The sequence below is a fragment of the Mercenaria mercenaria genome, chromosome 7 (genome assembly GCF_021730395.1).
Source record: "Mercenaria mercenaria strain notata chromosome 7, MADL_Memer_1, whole genome shotgun sequence".
Classification (NCBI taxonomy): domain Eukaryota; kingdom Metazoa; phylum Mollusca; class Bivalvia; order Venerida; family Veneridae; genus Mercenaria; species Mercenaria mercenaria.
Genome location: NC_069367.1, coordinates 31,266,439 through 31,287,931, shown reverse-complemented (window position 1 = coordinate 31,287,931; position 21,493 = coordinate 31,266,439). Strand labels below are relative to the sequence as shown.

The 21,493-nt window shown below is 33.9% G+C and overlaps 1 protein-coding gene and 1 long non-coding RNA gene across 3 annotated transcripts; one reads left to right on the top strand and one right to left on the bottom strand.

Annotated features, from left to right (window-relative positions):
* Window positions 1–4,102: 4,102 nt before the first annotated feature.
* On the bottom strand, window positions 4,103–21,343 carry LOC128558489 (uncharacterized). The gene is made up of 2 exons (XR_008371666.1): window positions 21,120–21,343; window positions 4,103–4,771 (listed from the first exon to the last, which is right to left on the bottom strand). It is a non-coding gene; the product is annotated as an uncharacterized LOC128558489 (long non-coding RNA).
* LOC123554726 (uncharacterized) lies at window positions 9,912–13,222 on the top strand. 2 transcript variants are annotated; one of them, XM_045345033.2, is made up of 4 exons: window positions 9,917–10,306; window positions 10,936–10,972; window positions 11,379–11,486; window positions 12,346–13,222. In XM_045345033.2, the coding sequence occupies exons 1-4, from the start codon at window positions 9,950–9,952 to the stop codon at window positions 12,747–12,749; spliced, it is 906 nt and encodes a 301-aa protein (XP_045200968.2). In that variant the 5' UTR covers window positions 9,917–9,949; the 3' UTR covers window positions 12,750–13,222. The 2 variants fall into 2 exon arrangements, with proteins under 2 accessions (XP_045200967.2, XP_045200968.2); XM_045345032.2 differs by lacking the exon at window positions 11,379–11,486 and having other exon boundaries at window positions 9,912–10,306.
* Window positions 21,344–21,493: the final 150 nt, after the last annotated feature.

Genomic DNA, 21,493 nt, shown 5'->3' with positions numbered 1-21,493 from the left:
AGAAGACAAGTTTGCGCCAGTTGTTTTGCATAGGTACTATATTATGCTAATATGCAGAAGATCATGTTACTTCAAGCTTTAGTATCATTTGTTTTTGTTTTTTCTTGTTTTTCTTATATATTATGTTTCAGTGCTGCAGCATAAAAATAATCTAGAAGATGCTTTTGTAGAAAAGCGCATGTCTCCCCCAATGCATAGTCGTATAGGCAAGAAGTCAATAGGGGACAGGAGGTAAAGTCAAAGAGACACTGATGGTTGGATGCAATACAGATCATCTATCTGGCATGTCCAGTCATCCCACTAAGTTTCAACATTCTTGGCCTAGTGGTTTTCAAGTAATGAATTGGAAACGGTGTTCCATGTTCAGGACCTTGTGACCTTGACCTTTGATCAAGTGACTCCAAAATCAAAAGGGGTCATCTACTTTGTAAGTCCTTTCACCCTATGAAGGTTCTAGGTCAAATGGTTTTCAAGTTATTGATCAGAAATAGATTTCCATTTGCTGTATGCTGTGACCTTGACCTCTAATAGAATAATCTCAAAATCAATAGAGGTCATTTACTCTGCATGTACAATCATCCTATGAAGTTTCAACATTCTGGGTAAAGTGGTTCTCAAGTTACTGACCGGAAATGATTTTACATGATCAGGTCCCTGTGACATTGACCTTCAATCATCCTATGAAGTTTCAACACTCTGGGTCAAGTGATTCTCAAGTTATTGATCTGAAATGGTTTTCCATGTTCAGGCCCCTGTGACCTTGACCTTTCAACAAAGTGACCCCAAAATCAACAGAGGTCATTTACTCTGCATGAACTTTTTTCCTATGAAGTTTCAACATTCTGGGTCAAGTGGTTCTCAAGTTATTGAGCGGAAATGGTTTTCGATGTTCAGGCCCCTGTGGCTTTCACCTTTGATGGAGTGACCCCAAAAACAATAAGGTTCGTCTACTCCAGGAACCCTGCCACCCTGTGAAGTTTGGAGGTTCTAGGTCAAATTGTTCTCCAGTGCTTGATCGGAAATACAGTGTGACGTACGGAAGGACGGACGGACAGGGCAAAAACTATATGTCTCCCCCCAGTTTCGGGAGACATAGTTTTATCCAACAGTACTCTCTATTCATTTATCTAATTCCAATGAAAAAATATTTTTTTTTAAGATTTATTAACATTAAAAGCTGTTTGTCTGAAAATAAATAACTTTAAGATTTACTACAAGCCTCGAAACTTACACCCGTAGGAGGTTTTTGCGCCAAGTCAACATAAAACATGAACATATTTTGTCTAAATTTCCAACAATTGAAATAGATTATGAATCTATTAACAGTTTTTCAACTGTACATTGTACATTGTACCAACAGGTAAGTGATAGTGCTACAAAAGGAATATGGGAATTAATAGTAAACCATACATAATAAATTCATGACCATACTCATAGTAGTTACCAAAATATACATATTTGTCACTACAGTCTTTACAAACAAAATGATGACAAACCCGGAAATGTGACTATGTTCACTTTATTGTGTATTTAAATAAAATACTACAGTTGCTTTTATTTAGTTTTGAAATATTCCTCAAAAGCTACAGCCGTCAAATACGTCTGAAAAGTGACGTCGCTCAAACGAAAAAATGGTTTTTGACGAGCCTTGGTAACGGGTTTGTGAGCAATGTGTCACGGTTTTCAGGGCGGTTTCTGTGTAATTTGCCATCACTGAAAACGAAGGTAAGTTACATGTTCTAATAGTGTTATGTCTATCCGATGATTTAACATATTTTTGACAGTATAATGTTATTCGGACTCAAATAAGTTACTACCATTGAACAGATTTTACAAATAGTAAAGAATATTTAATATAGTTATTTACTTGAAGGTCACGACTTTCATGACTGCCCATTTTCTATGTAACGGGTTTCTGTCTACGGTTTGATAGATTTATGACCCGGATGGGGGTGATTGGATATTTCCTTTTAAAGAAGACATTTTATTAATCAAAGCCTTGAGATGTCTGGTGGTTGCGGGTTTTGCTAGAGTTATTTTCATTTTAAATGCCAATCTATAAATATACATGTATAAGAAACAAATACTAATGTGTCTCATATCTAAGATAAACTCTGCTTGACCTTACATGAACAGCTAGAAGTCAGTGATGTAACCATGGGCTTGAATACCTAATTATTGACAGATCTTATATAATCTAAATGGCCAGTGTGAATGGATAGAGGATGAATAAGAACTGCTTGATCATTGATAATTCATCCGCATTGTTCATGAATGGGACTACTTTGTGTAGCACATGAACATCCTTTGGGTGTGATTTGGAATCAAATAAAGATGCTACATGATTGTCAGAAATACACTTAACTTTGGTAGCCGGATAAACCCACAACCAAAAATAGTATATTTAAAAACATGTTTCACAAAGTAGCTAGTATTGATATTCTTTTCACACGTTGTATTATGTTATATATATTATGACTTTTGGATTTAAGTATATTTTTTTTGTGCAAACCAGCTAAATTATCCCATACTTCCCTTATCTGCATACTTTTCAAATGTAAAATTATTCGCAACAGTATAATGCACGTAAGTCAGTGTGACAGACACAAGTTAGATATTCACATGGGAAAATACAAAGAACGTGAAAAGCGTCATTGTTGAGAATATATTTAAGATACCAGGACAAGAAACAACCTTTTTAGAGCCTGTCATAATGTAAAATGTTAACAAGTTAATTTAATTCAAAATGTTATAAATCATTTCAAATCTTCAACAAAGTTATGATTAAACACGTATTGTTAAACTTATGGCGCAAACTGGACTTCCTTTAACATTTTACTCACGTTTTTTTTTTTACTTTTTACTGTCTACGAAAAAAAAAACGACTCCATAAAACTTTCGCCTGAAACAATGAACATTTTAAGTTACTGTTAAATGTACCGTTACACATCGAAACTGAGTAGGCAATGAATTTAACTAATCTTGTTGTTATAAGTTCAGATGTTAGTATCTTGCGAAGTGGTTTTTCATCTTCATTTTTCTTGAATAAATAAATGAACCATAGAAAAGTCGTAGCTGGTAATGGTATATGTTAGTAGAAAGATATGACAGTCTGGCATACGTTATTACTTCCGGTCTGTGATTCTTTTGAAAGCAATCGTGCTAAATTCTGATATATGTCAATTTAGATACACACTGGTGAAGCATTTACACACTTGAAAAAGTTATGAAATTCTTACTGCAAACAAAAACACAGCAGTTAAATTATAGTGAAACTGCAGCCATCATGGTAGAGACGCGATATTGCTCAATCATAAGCATGATTATAACAAATATAGAGTTGATGGCAAAATTATGTTAAGCTAACTGAATATTGGATTAATTTCATCTTATTTCCTTCTACATTTCAAATTATGTTAACTAATAATTACATGCGCCTAAATAGACACCATCGCTTAAGAAAAAATACTTGTCCGAAGATTTTCCACTTTTGTTTAAGCCTAGAAAAACACTACCCGGTTATGTTTTGATTTTTGTGCATTACGGTCCTCCTTTTCGCGAGTTCTTTTGCTAATGTGTTTCTAAAGTAGATCTTTAAAGCTTCATGAACAGTTACAATTTAACAAAATATACACATGGCGCCTATCGCCACCAGATTGTCTATTTGCAAAGACCTAAGCCAGGTTAGCCAAACAGGCCTTATCTAATGGAATTCTGAACCTCTATTCTAGGGACTATCTCTCGGTCTTACCCTCTAGTCAGATTGCTCTATGCATCTGCAAGTAGAGCATTAATTTGGCGCCATGAGTCACTTCCTTTTTATCTAAAGTACCATAAACGTGTTCATTACGAAAACGGCACAATACAAATATTTATATTTATAATACCAATCATGTACCGGATATGCTGCACCCACATTCCGTTGCAATATGTATCTAACGAACAATCTCAACATTATAGAGCGATAGTCGGAATTTTGACAACCGACAAAAAGATACTGGCATGGACGCCGTACATAAACGGAACGGACAATATCCATGTCCCAAGATTATGTCGACTTCATTAAGGTATGAAGTATGTATATAAGAAAAAAAATCAAACATAACTTTTATAGATTATATTCGAAATTTGTGGCAATTACTACTACTACATTTTGCTTTCTTAAAATGTAATTCAATGGCAAAAATAATAATCTTGTACTAGTATTTAAAACACAAGTATTCACACTGAAACCCAATGACAATTTTCCCCCACAATTTGCCACAGTTTTAAAGCCATATTCTTGAACAACTAAAATACAACATCAAAAGAAATAGTCTGTATGAATAACTACAATGTAGTTTCGTATATACTGTTTATACCAACTGTCTCATATAATTTCAAAGTAAAGTCAATTATCAGTATTGCGAACATGGAATCAAAGTCATACGGAGTTATTGCAAAGAGTTACTGCATGTATTTTAACAAAATCGTAAAGGAAAAATGTTTAAAGATATTATTGTTCCACTTTAACACAACTTCTGGAGACTTCAAATTCTGCAGGACGGTACTGCATCACAACTGGCATTAATAGTTTATATACCTTCCATACAAAAACCTGTTAAGTACAGTCACCTTGAAATTATCTTATTAAAATGTTAGGTATTTACTTGTTAGTATTGTGTATAAGTATGCTCATATCTTATTTCACATGTCATCACCTGAGACAGCTCATCATTATTCTGACTTCATAGATATTTCAGACCAGATATCTTCAAACAGCAATTAGGTCCTGAAAATAAAATTATAAATGTAAAACGAAATCACCGAGTAAGTATTTCCTTTCACAAAATTTTAAAATAATTGCATGCGGTCGCATGAGAACCTCGGTTTTGCGACAGAGTAATTATCATGTTTAACCCACACATTAAACTTTGAACTTTCATATTGTGCTTTTCTAAATACCACAAAAGATTAAATAGTATCCATTTCGAAATTATTTAAGTTATGCAGAAAATGTCTTGTCCACCAAATGACATAATGATGACTTGTAGCGTTTTTCTCAATGCGTTTCGATTACGGGAACAGGCTTGTATTAATTTTAATGGTATCGTTTTTAGGTAATTAATTAACAAATTCTATTTGGAATATGCGATAAAGATAGAATAATGGAAGTAATGGAGAGTTTCGTTCTGTTTTTATAAATTCATTCCCAAATATTTTTGTGTCCAAAATGTTTCGCAACATTAGACTACAACAGTATTTGATTCATTGACACGTATACAGTATTCAAATGAAGTATGCAACGTAAGAGAATGAGAATTTAAAAATCTTTATTCTAACACGATCCGATTCATTTTCATATTAAACAAAGAAGACTGAAAACAGTGAATTATTATACAACAATTCACAGTTCTGACGTCACAATTATTACGTCATAGCGTTAAACGGCATAGCGGCGCGCTGGAAAAGAAACCAATTGAAAACGGGCAAATATTTAATGAATGCCGTCAAGGGTGTACTTTTAAGTCCTTGGTAATGTGTTAGAATTGAAAAAAAATATATCTCATTTAGTGATTTCGGTTGCTCTTGAATAAAATCTTTGTTTGTCGTTCAGATGCGTATTATATCACTCGGGCTGCGCCCTCGTGATATAATTCCTTCGCATCTGAACTCCAAACAATCATTTATTCAGCGACAAATCACTAAATGGTATATATTATTTCTTAAACTATTTTAGAAGAAAACTTTACCAAGTTCCTTTCAAATTAAACTGAGTATTTCCGGTAATGACAAAGGGGGATTACATCTGTTGGCAGTATTTTTACATTATCCTGTCAAATATTATCCTTTGAAATACAATATACATGCTCAAAAATTATTTAAATTCTCTGTGACAATAGTCTTATCGATACTTGTGATACATTTTACAATATCTGTGATCACGTAATGTGTATTCTATGCTGCTTAAAAACATTTAGAGTCATGATAAATAGTTAAAATCAACGACGCAGTATCTTCGAACTTTCTTGCAAACCTGGTTTTGTTCTATCATATAAATGGTCAATTTGTAAGCTAGTTAGTCTTCCATATTTCAGAACGTCTAAGTTCATAAGTAATTAGACGTACGCAGTGTCGTTATATATTCTGATCGTTTGGGATCATATAGAACATTTACTGTAATAATAAAATACCGCTTAAGCCGGTGCCAGGTTGAAAACTTCATTAGAACCCATGAACAAACTCACTAAACCAGAATCTACTTTTTTGTGTTGATTAGTTGCGTTATATGCTTCCAATTATCAATTTTAGTATGCTCTGCTATAACTGTATGTTAGTTTTATCAAACAGACTAGACCCGGGTTAAACTTTTGCGTGACAATTTTGCATTAAATTGATAACACTTCAATTATTGGCCTAATAAAAGATGACCCGGTCTTCAAGTTATTCAAATAACTCTTTTAACGGATTACCGTAATGAGCTATAATGGGCTGTATTAGTACATAATTATTATCGTCAAGGATCAAGGTTGCTATGTTTCAACAAAACATATTCTACCTGCAAACGAGGTAGTTTTAGTACCAAAAATAACTATAATTATAGTTTGGTATATTGACATGTTTCAGTCTATTATTTAAAATTGTTAATGACATTTAATCATATAATATTTATATTTTCTTCGTTATGCTATGTTATTTATTCAGTATTTAGTAAAAAACCTTCTCGATCAAAGCCAGTTTGTTAAAATTTATAAGGCTTTTAGAAAATTGGAGATAAAAGTATGAATGAAGACTAGATATTCAAAAATAATACTTTGTAAATATAGTTAACTTCGTTTTAAAAAGTGTGTGAAACTAAATGCAGAAACTGCAACTGACACTTATACTGTTTTTTAGTCTTTAAACTTACTGTGGACCTAGGATGTTTATATTATATAGTCATCTTTTTCAACTGACTTTTTGAGTTGTAAACAGAGCAATGTTCCGACTATCGAACCTCACGAGAAAAAAATCTTGTTTATAAAGAATACTCTTTAAATAAGAATATGACAAAATGATGTCGTACTGTAAACGAACATTCTACATTACATTGCAATAGTGTTTAGTGTTATTTAGCACGTGTAATATTACACGGTAGCCTGAACAAAATTCATATTTTGTCACGAATTATCGGAACTTGTTTTGAACCTTAAAGCTTGTAATAAACAGAACAAAATCGTTTATGCTCACAAATAAGCATGAAATAAAACATAAAGACAGAAACACACATCGCAACGTAGACCAATCAAAGATTCAAGTGGAAAGACACAGCTGAATACATACAATAACGAGACGAACTACTGCACCAAACATAGTACCTTTTGGCTCAGCTGAGCTTACAAAGCATCCTAAGTCAAAATTTATATCTAATGGTTCTTATTGAAATAAAATATTCGATCATCTTAATGTACTTCTCACAAACGTGTTTTATATAAACATATAAACGAAGCAAAATGAAACAGTTTAAGATTTAGTAACTTGTTTTTACTCAACATTTTATCCATAAGCTCTGGATAGTTGATTGGAGATAGTCGGTGTTAGTTTGCACGTCATGTCTTTTATCTTTTAGACAGTTTCCAAGCTTTTTTGGCAAAAATAGTAAGTATTCAAAACGTTGTTGCACATTTCATTACCTGTCATGGACCGACTCTGCTATTAGTATTCTTATAAATAAAAAGAAAAATATGACATTGACATGGTTTGTCTTTGAGCCAGTTTATGCTTAATTTCGCACGTCAACCACATGTTATTACTGTTTACGTAAACTTATTGCGATATCGTATCAAGTGCTATTCAATTAACCAGACATGAGATACATAAATTAGTTCAATATATGATATGCCACTCAATAAACAGTCTCCTAGTACGTGCACTCCATATTGTTGTATTTCAGTCTATGGGATCGTGCCTCGAATGTCTTCAATCTTTATGCAAATGGTGATAAATCTGGTGGTAGCGGCCAACCGCAAGATTTCTTGCACGTTTCATTAACATTCAAGATGAGACTCTATCAAATGTGCAGTACTACTACTAAAAAGGGCCATAAAGGCCCTGAACCGCTCATCTGAGCTAGTTCTTACCCTATGTATCCTTGTATGCAGCTACAAACTCTGATAATGCTTTATTCAAATCAGGTAAAGTGACATAGGTTTTGACTCTAGATTAGATTTGAAATTCCCCAAGATTTTATAAAGACCTCTAGTATGTAAACACGATTGTTAAATGAATTGACCTTGAAAGTTAGTTTTGATCTCACTTGAGACATGCTTAAAGTTTACCTTAATTTCATAAAGACAGTCATTGTGACTAAAGATAATAGGTAAGGTAGATTTCTTGAAAGCACAGAACACTGAAAACACAGCCTCAGAGCTACGCATTTGCAAAGTACGCCCACAACAAAAAGAAGCTGTAACGGAAAAATATTACAGACGAGTTGCTTCAAAAATCTAACAAGTACATATAAATTTATGCCAAATATAGATAGAGGGGGAGGAAGTGTAAGAGGTAGAAACGGGGTGGGAGAGACGGTTGAAGGGGAAAGTAGAACAAAGATGAATATACAAAGGGAATGCCACGTTCCTTAATCACAGTTACACTACAACGTAAACCACAATAGCGCAGACATTCATGTACCAAAGATAAACACACAACCACACCCAACTAACTAACATAGAAAAACAGACAAGTCAGAAACAAGAACACTGCAGGGCACCGCTTTAGACACACAAGCACACAAACGCACACCTACAAGCAGGAAAACACAATCGTGTACCGCCACAAGATCCCGGCAGCCAAAATAAAGGGGGGCACGAAAACCAGTTCATAGTAAAGGGGGATGGGACGCCAAAATACGGGGGAGCGCAAATGCAAGGGGAAAGGAGGGGGCGACAGGGGAAGCAAGGTGAAGGAAAAAAACGCTTATAACAAACAAGACAACATACGCAGCAGAAAATACAAGACAGACAGAAAACCAGTTGAAAATAGGGGCACCGCCTTGGAATGGTCAGTAACCCATACAAAGGAGACTGGGGGTTTAAAGAGCTATTGTATTTCAATACATTACATAGTTGTTTGTTATTCGGGGAAATTAAAAAAAATCAAATGAAATATGCATTAACGTCCCTGATGTTTAGTACAAAATACATTTACACTCATGCGTAGTACCTTAATTGCACTAAGACAAATTTTTAAAGTTATAAATCTACAGTAACATATAAATAATGTTTAGATAATTTTCACTTGGTCTTTGAATCTAATCTTGTTATAGAAACGAAAAATCCGATCGTACAGATATCAAATATCTATGCACCATCTGTACCTTGATTTTGCTGTCTATTCATATAGTTTTCATGAGGCATTGAAGTATTCGCACGCTGAAGATTTATGCAGAACATTTGAAAATTGCAATCTATCATCACGTGTTCATTGACTATACTGGGAAAAAGTCATTAAGATAAATGCTGACGATCTTCAATACTGTCATGCATGAACAATTCGTCTTTAGGAAAAGCGGAAAATGATTCAAAGCGTTATTCTAGGCATTGCCAAGGTTATGGCTCGTTTGCCCTCTATTTAATTTCATTGATGTCTATTTTTCAGATTTTAACTGAAATCCATCAAGTCAGTTTGGAGGTTCGCTACGGACAAAATTTTGATAGATGTGCTATCTGATAGAAGAAAGAGCAAAGCTACAGCTATATGTACCATCTGAGGAGCAAAATGTTCAGTAATTTTAATATTTAAACTGAAATTCCTTACATCTACAGCCATTCCTGTCCTGAATCAATAAATAGATTTCACAGATAATATTGTGTTAAATCATGTGTACACAATACTTCAGGCCTGTGGCTTCTCTCTGATAGTATTGGAGGGTACAACCATTTATAGTTAAACATAACTATGTTTTACCAGTTTAACAAGATGTCTCGATATGACATATTCAACAGTTGTTCTGCGTGGTATTTATAAAGGTTTCAGAGGATTGTGGTGTTCAAAAGAAAGGAATAGTTCGGAGAATATAATACGGAGCATATTGGGAGGTGTTGCTGTCCTGCTTCTCGCGTTGACACTCTTAGTTGGGAGTTTTATTTCTTTTGAATCGGAGTATAGCAATACGGGATATCGTAATAAATATATTCAAGAATTCTCATTTCTTTGCGACGACCTTTCATTAAGCCCGGATGAGGATTTTGAGACATTTAACATAAATAAGAACAAACTTAAGTATTTTGTGCAAGGTGACAAATATATTTGCAGATTTCATAACCTGACTGAAGTCTTATACAAGGTTCATTTTCATTCCATTCAACTTATGTAATAAAAACTGGTGGAATAGTTCGATAATTTACACGTCTTTTTAAAATATAAACATTGTTTATGATTTGGGATTGCTCTTAAGCTAAAAAAATGTTTTCTATCATTTTATGCGGTTAAGTTTTTTAAGTTCGTTTTGTATAATTTTATGCGGTTAAGTTCTTTTTTAAGTTCGTTTTGTACCATTTTACGCCGTTAAGTTTTTTAAGGTCGTTTTGTGTAATTTTATGCAGTTAAGTTTTTTAAGTTATGAACGCATTAAAAAATAATAGAAAATATTTCCGAATTTTTGCTGAGAGTATTGCTTTGCCTTTGACCCGATTTCCGATACTCATTTTCAGTCTTGTTTAATTAATCCAAAGGCAATACCTAGGACAATACCTTGTGGGGAGAGGCAAAATCGTCCCAGTAGTAGACCATCATATCTTTTCCATAAGGAAAAGAAATTGTAATAATTAATATGTCAGAAACTTCATATGGGATAAAGTATTTTTATAAAGTTTGAGACTTCGATAGCGCTCTCGTTTTCTCATTGGTATAAACTGACTAAATTTTAGTTTTTATTGAGGATTTAATTTCAATTTTTTTTCGTCTTTTTGACAGGTGGTTCAGCGCGTTGGAAGGCTCAGACTGTCACTTGGTAATTATAATTTATTTCTGGGTCAATAAAACTTAAACTGAATTATTTTTCAAAATTTACATTACCATTTATAAAGGACTAGTTCGTTTCTTATTTGCATTTAAAGTAACCGATTAGCAATAACGTAGCCGTAAACTACATGTACACATATATTTACCACTGGCCTACTATTTCAAAAAATGGCGGAAAATTCTTCGTGGGTTTAACTCGGTACCTCTAACGACCAGGCTGAATAAAACAAGTGTGCTATCAGTTTGGTTGGCTTGGTAGCCTTCTCTTCTTAGGGTATATTTACATAGATAGCGCATATAATTCTTCAAATATACAATTTATAACAAATTAAAAAAAAAATATATACAATGACAAAAAATACATGGTTGATAATCAACATATTATTATTAACCAGGGTTAGAGAGACAACCATATCTTCAGTGCGGGAATAGCAGTCTCAAACCCGCATCTGGATATTTGACTGCAACATTTTCTAGAATTTCAAGACACCAGAAGTACAAAGGTAAACAAGAACGAGATATTTAAGTATTTATATATTTGGAATAAGATCAAGAATTTTGCCATTTTAGAAAATATATTTAATCAAATTATTTTCATTTCTTGTCAAGAATGAAATATATCTAAAATCTTAAACAGGGTGTTACCATTTACATTTCTCATTTAACTTTCAAATGTTTGAGAAATATTTAACAAAATGTTATAATGTTAAAGTATGTTCGACATAAAACAAACAAAAACTTCATTACTAGATGCCCACGGGCTACATGTCGAGCCCGCCAGCTGTCTGCATCAACTTTTGACCTTTGACCCCTAAACGTGACCTTGAACTTTCAACTAATTACGCCTGACAGACTGTCTTATTGAGGCAAACAATGGTGCCAAATGATTTAAGAAACCATCAATCCTTGGCTGAGTTACAGCCCGGACAAGGAAAACTGCAAAGTTGTGACCTTTTACCTCTAAGTATAACGTTTAACTATGACCTTTAAGCTACCAATCTGTTTGTTGCACATGACACATTATGGTAAACATTTGTGACAAAGTATTTGAGAATCTCTCATTCCATGACTGAGTTACAGCCCGGACAAGCAAAGCAGTACCGAATTTTGACCTTTGACCTCAAAGTATAACCTTTAACCTTCAAGTTACCAGTCTGATTCTTGCAGACAAACATGTACCAAATTATTAAAGAATCATTTGATACATGGATAAGTTATAACCCGGACAAACTCGGACGGACGCACGCATGCATGAACGGACGTACACACGCACATACACCGAACCGCCATTGTGGCAAGCTCGACAAAAACCATAAACATTAGTGAAATTGTACAAACTGTTACTAGCTTATTTGATTACAGATAAAGGGTTTGATCAAATTATACATTGGGACAAACATCTGGCAAGTGGATTCTTCGCAGAAAATCTTAAATACAAGAAAGGCAAAGTACGAGTGCCGGAAGGTCGATTTTACTTTGTTTACGCATCAGTGCATATCAACGTTAGCAGAGGCATAACACCGAAGATCAATACGATGCCGAGAGTCTCCATTCGAATATGTGTGAACCATCACGGACATGAGCGTACTCTTCTTTACAAATCAAATAGTTTCAATACAACAGAGATAGATGCTATTTCTACTTTAAATGTTGGTAGTCACGTGTATCTTGCACGAGAAGAAGATGTGTACGTTAGAATATCAGATGCGAAAGGAATAATGCAGAACTCGTGTGGAAACTCTTTTGGCATATTTCCTCTGTATTAAAGGCACAGCTTTCGTGATTATGTTTTTAGAAACAAGTTGTATCATTAAATAATAAATTAAATTATAAGTACAACATTGAATGTCTTCTGTCTACCTGGCAGATTTGGCAGATGGTGAAACATATCAATGGAAATGCTTTAGAGTACTTAATTGTATAAAGTTATATATTGATGCCAAGTTAGAATTCTGTACTTTAATTTTAGGTATATTGCACCATGTCAATGTAATGTTTCAAATGCAACGTATTACGTCGCATTTCAACATGAAAATATATTGCAACATAAGTTGTCAAACAAGAACAAAGTCAAACTTTTAAATTAAACTCGGCTAACATTTATTCTACACGTAATGATATGTTAAATGCTTAATAAGAAATTACAAAAACACTTTGACAGTGTTTATGTTTAATCATTGCCAGTATTAGAATACAATTTGTATAAATATTGATATTTGAAAATAAAAAGGAATGGCGTCAGCAAGTTTATTGTTTGTAGAGAATTATTGCCTTTTGATATATGCTCCACCATTAAAACGCATCCAGCTAATTTTTTTACACTGAAAATATAGAGCATACAACAACAACAACAACAACAAAAAGAGGGAGGAAAATATAATATTATAAAAAAGTATGGAGTTGAAATATAACTTTCGGAAAACAGATTAGCCTATAAAATCATTCTAAAAATCTAATTATTTGCCCATTAAAGTTCATTCGGTATATAGGATAATTCAGATTTACATCAAACCACAGTGTTCTGCGTCAGAGGAGTGATTTGGACAAACAGCGCCTAAATGGTCAAACGCACAGATTGCATACGATGGCATATGATGGCCTTTATGGTACAAATCTGTTTAAATGGTAACTTCAATGGTCCAAAGTAAACGAGAAAGAGTTTGCCTTTTAAATGATAATATGTAAAGTCTCTATTTGGTTTGCTAATTATCTTCTTATATATAGTATTTCCGAAGATGACGTATGAAGATTTAGTATGCCAAAAGTCCTTACAGATAAACAGTTTCACAAAAAGATCAATGAGATAATAATGCATTCCGCGGTAATAGTAACAATGTAAGATCAAGTTTGTTTGTTTGTTTTGGGTTTTACGCCGTTTTTCAACAGTATTTCAGTCATGTAACGGCGGGCAGTTAACCTAACCAGTGTTCCTGGATTCTGTACCAGTACAAACCTGTTCTCCGCAAGTAACTGCCAACTTCCCCACATGAATTAGAGGTGGAGGACTAATGATTTCAGACACAATGTCGTTTATCAAATAGTCTGGACGAACATACGCCCTGTCCGAGGATCGAACTCGCAATCCCGCGATCCGTAGACCGACGCTCTACCCACTGAGCTAAGCGGGTGGGTAAAAAAAATCAAGAGTAAGCTAAAAATAGATATAGTTTGAAATCATATTGGAGCTGACTAATAATAATATCAATGAATTTATTATTATAACAACAATTAAATACTATTCCATATAGTGCAGACAAAAAGCATAATATATCAAATATAGAAAACGTTGGTTTTTATTTTAATGCTTGCAACACTGCTTCTAAAACCGGGTATTCGGATACAGATTACACATTTTAATGTAGTGGACTGGTTAAAAATGTTACGTAATAGCTTAAAAGTCTTCAAGCATTCTTTGCAAGATACACCACCCCATTCAAGGGAACTGGCTTTAAGTATAGTCTGTACTTAGTTGCATCTTGTTGTTATGAACAACGATGATATTACGTAATCTAGACAGTTACCCCAGGATCCAATGCGTCAGTTCAAAATATTTACATGTTTTTATCTTAACAAAATAGTTTTATGGCAGCATATCATTTAAATCAGCAGCGATATGAAGTCCTATTTTTTATCAAGACTATACATTCTAAAGAAATATAATTCAATAAGTATGTAGAATGTAAAACAGACATTTTATCATAAATTCTTTTCAAACGCTTTCATGACATTCCGTTTGAATGATAAAGAATGTCTGTCATAATATTTTGTTGTTGTGGTATTGGAAACAAAACATGTCATTCTTCTTTCTTTCATAACTTGAATTGCTATCAACAAGGAATGTATCATTTGCAACCTGACAAGAGCTTTTATAAACAACCCATCCAAACACAAAATCCTTCAAATGCTGGGCAGTGTGCGTCATAGAATACAACCAAACAAAAGTACCGAGTTACGTATAATATTCCGTCTGGAGCTGGAAATAGTCCTTTCGGATAAGTTAGGGAATGAAATGATCGATAAGAAGATGAAACTACTCGAGGTAAATCTAAAAAGTTAAAACTGGCTTAGTGGTGGTTAGTCTTTAATCAGAAAAGGGCTGTCATCAAAAGTTTCTGCAATCGAAACAAAACAAAACATTTTCCTGTGAAACCAAGCAAAAAAAACTATAACCACTATAAAACATAACTCAGTAATAAAAAAGTCAAATATTTGAAGATCGTGTTAATGCTGGAAGAGGCGTAATCTTAATTTTGTTCATAACAAAAGAAAAGACGTGACGTGTTTATCATAGTGTCACCCCAACTTAATGGGACAGCCGTGCTTGGCCTATGAGGCGCCTACAGACGTGGAATAGCATTACATTCCGACTCCCAGCTATTCTAGTCATCAGCCGGGTAGGCAACGGGTGATCGTTCTTGAATTAATAGTGGTATCTCTTCAGTAACAATGTTCGCTTTTAACGAGACTCGAGACTTCGGCCTCTTAGTTGCGGGACAGACGCTTTATCCAGCAGTCCTATTAAGCACGGTAATAATCAAACTAATGTTTTATTCATCTTTTCCATGATAGGTTTTACATCCACTTCTATTAATGTGACAGATTATGAGATAACACCGCTAAAAGCATGCATATCTTTAGAATAAATTTCAAAGCAACATTTTCATGTAGATCTCAATTTATTACCTGTAAAAAAAGAGTTAAGTTTTTCAGTAAACTGAAGAACATAAATTTTTCTTTTGGACTATAAATGAAATTTCGCAATTAATATCGAGTAACATCGAAAAGCAGATAAGACACTCTGTACCCTGGCCTTGTCAATTAATATTAACTGCGTTCTTTGAAGGATTATCCCATGACACTTCCTTCTCCCCTACAGAGATTGGCAAAATGCCAAAATATTAGCTGTAGATATATATAATTTTCCTTTTTAAATATAATTAGAAACACATTATTGTTGGGAAACCAACGTGAAAATATACTGAACAGCAAAAGAAACTATCAAGTTTTATAACCGGGGTATTTTTTATTTAAAAACTTTTATTTATAAATCACTTGTGTTTTTCATATCACATTACACTTGAAGAACTTCAGGTGTAAAATTTAAAAAAAAAAATAATCAACCGTGAAGTCAGTAGTCCCACAATAGCTTTTTTTGCACGAAATTCACGTGCGCCTGTAATTAACACTTTTCTTTGTGAAATTTTATTGTCATGGGAAATATTGATAATTGACTAACCGGAAAAACAGCAAAAAGTTTAAAAAGTATTCTTGGTTGCCACCGCACGACTGAATCAAGTTTAGCGCGAGCGCCCAATTGGGATGTTACAATGCAACTGACGCGCAGAAGATATAGCCTTTCAAACGGCTATTGTGGGACTACTGACTTTACTGTTGACTGTTTTTTAAAAAATTATCACGTGAAAATCTTCAAGTGTAATTTTGGTATGAAGAAACAATTCAAATTTGAAAGATCAATTTTTTATTTCAAAATATACCAGTTATACATCTGGATAGTTTCTTTTGCTCTTCAGTATATTATAAATTCGATACAGCAGGATACAGAAAGTGTGATGTTTTAAAACTCGTATTCCAACGATGATTGAACATAACTATTCTCTGCAAGTTACAATGAATGTATTTATTTCACAAACAGTTTTAATTTCACAGAAAAATCAGCCTTTCATATTTTTTCCACTTAAGAAACAGTAAGAATGATATACCTAAGCCCTGCAACAACATCACAACTTCGAAGAAATATTTCCAAGTACACGTATTTTGTAAATGTTTCTAATAATATCTTTCACAGAAGGGCACCTTATTTCTTTGCCTGACGTACGTCTTAGTACGGAAACTAATGAACTTGTACATGTTTTAATAATACTAAATTGTCTATATATCTATCATCAAATACCATTAGAATTTCATAATCCATGATCTTATGAACGTACAGATACTAAAACATAGGACGAAGTCAAAAGTCTTATGTGCGATTTATATTTGCTCCTACATTTCAAATTGTAAAAGCTAATGTATCACCACAAACTTCAAAACCAAATTATGATAAATTTACAAAAATATAATGAAATACAACATTGGATTTGTGGTCCAAAAAAGGCCTTACGCATAGCTTAATGGTATGAAAATGCTACAATAATTCCTTTTATGCTATGTTAAGTCGTTTACCTTGTGTAAAAAGCCCTTTGGAAAAATTCATGGACAAACCATGGTATAACCATTGTTAAAACATGGTAAAACCATGGAAATTGACTATGTTCAGCTATAATTTAGATACATTATGACCATAGTTGAAACATGGTTTGACCGGTATCGCAAATGGAATATTACCACATCCAAGTTGGAACATGGTCGCAAGAAATTGTGAACTGACAATGATATAAACGTGTCGTCTGAGAGCGATCTGGCAATGATTTGGACATGTTCAGATTAGTTCCAGATCATTTCAGCAATATCATGGACAATTCATAGTCATATCACATGTATGTTAGAGCCATGATGTGACAATGTTTCATTTGCGATACCTGGTTAAAGACATGGCCAGATTATTGTCAAATTGAAGCCATTTCAGGCCTTTTAGCATTTGCCTGGAACGGCTTTAACATGATATTGCTGAAATAATCTGGAACTGATTTGAACATGTCCAAATCAATGCTAGATCGCCACGACGCATGACGGACACTGAGCGGTCACAAAAGCCCAGATTGAGCTTTTGACTCAGTTGAGCTTAAAGAAAGTGCTATAATATAATATATTCACTTGTTTATTCAGTCAGTCTTCCTTCTGTTAGTTTTCACCACTTGTATAGCATCTTATCTCACACTTGTTTTCCTTTTTTTCTACATTTCCCACCCGCTTGTTTTCATCAATGTTTTCAGCATTGTTTGAAACGCTTTAAACACTTATTCACAGTAGAACTATCTATCTTTAATTATTCTGCAATATTTCTTCCACTATAACCATGTTCATGTAATGAAAATATGGTATTTTTCACAGATGGAGTCAAATCTTCTACCCATGTCACTTTGCAGACGAAAATATGTAAACACCAGTTATTTCCCTTGTAGAATATCTAGGTGATAATACAGATTGTTACCCAGAAAAATTATCCTACCCTTAACTGGATTTCATTTGCACCAAAATGCGTTGAAATTTCACTGAAATTTTAATAAAATTTCGCCAATTTTTTACATTTGGTAAATTTCATCTGTTTCAGTGAAATTTCGCTGAGATTTTAGTGACATATTCACTCGGGCAAAACAAGTCAATTTGAAAAGAATATGAGTTGACCATAATATGACTATGAAATTCAGACACTGTCAGAACATTGCCACTTCAGGAAACTCTGTTTCAACATTGGTATGAAAATGGAATATTTGATGACATTGATTTAACTTTAATATGATCATGTTCAAAACAGGTCCAGTAAAGGTCATAAAGGACATTGCTTCTTCAACAAACATGATTTCACCATGAGCTGATAGTGAAATATTTTCATGGTATTAATATGAGAATAAAGTGACCATAGTTAAAACAGGTCTATGTCAGAATAATTTGTATATCCGATATGTTGATAACGTAACACATAAGCACAGCTAGTGTTTGACTCCCTTTTCATGGTGTCATTGCTATAATTATTGTTGAATTGCTGTTAATAAAGGGATTTGGGTAATTTACGGCTGATTTGGGTTCATTATGTCAATAACTGGATCCCAGCATCACATATTATATCATATAAAATAGTTAAAGGGAACCAGATATTTGTTAGAGCAATTAGTCGTAGTAAAATACTATATACATTGTGTATAAATTTGGATCAATCAGAAACAAGTTCTATAAAAATCGTCTGCTAAGGTATAAATAGATAAGTGTATGGCAGAGAGATCATTTGGTGCTTCGGTTGAAGCAGACACATCGAGGATTCAACTAATGTTTTATCCCAGTTACTTGATTAGGAAGTTGTTGCAACTACACTATCAGGGCGGATAAATTATTAAAAAGAAGACGTTTGAAGTTCATAGACTAAAGAAGAGTTGCAGAATTTCAACGAAGTTTTGAGCTATAGGGCCAGCGCAAAGGAGTTTTACATTTTAGGTAGTTGAATGCTATAGACGATAGAAAATATAGGCTGAGCATCGGAAAGCTGAGACAGAGACCAAGAGTTTGGTAATCTACTGAGATAGTAGGAGAGTTCAGGCTTATATACGGTTCAGCATTATTGGCTAAGTACAGCCAAGGCATCAGGGATATACCTATATGGTAGGTAAATGCTACATGTGATAGCATATAGACGCTGAGCATCCAGGTGTCAGGGCAATCATATAGAGTTGCAACTTCAATTAAGAGGACATAGGCCGCGCATCTATGGGATAGGACCCGTTTGTTGTTTATTCAAAGACATTGTCTGACGGGACCTTCAACAAAAAGATCAGTCAAGTATAGAGTCTCCAACCTATAGGAGTTTGAGCTAATTATTATTAATTGAAGATTGTTCAACTTATCCCTGAAATTATCTAGCCATTTACGAATCATTGGTACACGAATCATTTAGACAAGGTAGCCAGAGGACAATTCTATATACGAGATGTTTGGTCTCACCAGCTATACGTTTTAACAAAGGACATTCTATTTCGTTTGTCAGCTAGTCTAAGACATAGTCACATTAGCGATTGGGCCCATTTCATTGTTCAAGATACTAAAGGCGTAGGTACTTCCCTGGGTCATATAATTTGTATACTGACAGTCTGTTATCCTGACTACGTTTATCATTGATGTGGACATTGTCAAATCGTAGTTGCAACATGGACATTTAAGTACCATTTTTTTATTTTTATGATTGACTAAAAATATCCATTTCATTGTCGGCCATGGTTCAAACATGGTCATCAATGATATGACAATGGTCATAGACGCAGGGAGGGCATTACCAAAGGTAACACTGTTTTACTTTTACAGACAAATGAGGCAATTTCCTAACACGAAATTCATTAGTGGCTATTTTAATCACATGCAGCATGTAGAAAGCTGAAATTTGCAGACTGAAGTATTGAGATTCTTCACCAGTATTGAGCTTTTATAAAGCCTCTTTATTGAATATCATGACTTATCAAATATTCTTAAAGGTTATATTGAGTTACTTATGCAATGTAATATTATAACATAGATGGTTTGTACTTACAGTAATTTGAAAGAAAAAATTAAATATCATTAACACTTTGTTTAGAGAGAAAACCGAAACTGTGAATTTTATAGATATATCAAATGTAACAAAAAGAAAAAAACAAGCTGCTTACAAAAACACCAAGGCAACTGTGTGTCTCGACCTAGTTACGAAACTGTCGACCGAACACAAAATGCTTCAAATGTAATGATTTACATCAAATACTTTTACTTTTGTCCGGTGTGCATCACACTTGGAATAAAATAGAATGAGAATTTGCTGGAGTAAAATTAAAGCGGAAAATAATCAATGGAAGTGCTCATTTTGGACAAAATAGGGATATAATTAATAAATCATTCTTAGCGCTGCCTCGGTAGTCTGGTGGTAGAGCGTCCGCTTTGAGTGCGGGAGGTCGTGGGTTCGATCCCCGGCCGCGTCATACCAAAGACGTAAAAATGGTACTAGTAGCTTCCTCGCTTGGCACTCAGCATTAAGAGGATAGTGCTAGGACTGGTCAGCCCGGTGTCAGTATAATGTGACTGGGTGGGGTTTCATGTCACGTGTCTACGGCGTGATATTCCAGTGAGGCAGCACTATAAAGTTGGGCATTGTGCTCAATGCTACAAGTAGACGTCGTTTATATGAGTGAAAAATTGTTGAACAAGGCGTTAAACCCACACACACACATACACACACACACACACACACACACACACACACACACACACACTGATCAGATGTATAAGCAGATAAGATACCTTATCTACGCAGGCATTTCTAATTAATACTTATTTGCTTGCTTTGAAGGGTTATAATATGACATTATATCAGATCCAATTTAACCTCATGGCTGAAAACATAGCTAAACATAGCTGTAGATAATTTTAGCTATTAGCGTTCTCAAGATATAAATAGTAACATAAAAATTCTAATAGTTGGGAAGCCAATTTAGACAACTAACCTCATCTCGTTCAGTTAATGATGTTTATTATGCAGGTTACATAATCTGTATCTCTTTAAAGATATTATGTATTCCAAAGAAGGGTATGATTATAGTTTGCAAGTTTAAATGAATTATATCCATTCTCTCCTTGCATAAGGTTTCACAAAAGATTTACTTTCATCTTCAATATTGAATTTCAAATGGTATTCCTTTTTGTTATATTCCATTTCAAAAACAATTTGAAAAATTATTTCTGTGCCTGACGCGTACGTTTTCGTACAGAAACTTTTTAACTCACACATGTATATTTTTTGAGTTTGTTTGAAACTGTAGAAAATGTATGAAACGCACAAATTTTAAAACAAGAATCTGATAGTCGCAAATACATTTAC

Bases quoted from the DNA above. Each gene is read 5' to 3' on its own strand.
- LOC123554726 (XM_045345033.2), top strand. From the start codon at position 9,950: ATGACATATTCAACAGTTGTTCTGCGTGGTATTTATAAAGGTTTCAGA. The intron at 10,307-10,935 runs GTTCATTTTCAT...TCTTTTTGACAG, and splicing joins TGACTGAAGTCTTATACAAG to GTGGTTCAGCGCGTTGGAAG. The intron at 11,487-12,345 runs GTAAACAAGAAC...ATTTGATTACAG, and splicing joins AAGACACCAGAAGTACAAAG to ATAAAGGGTTTGATCAAATT.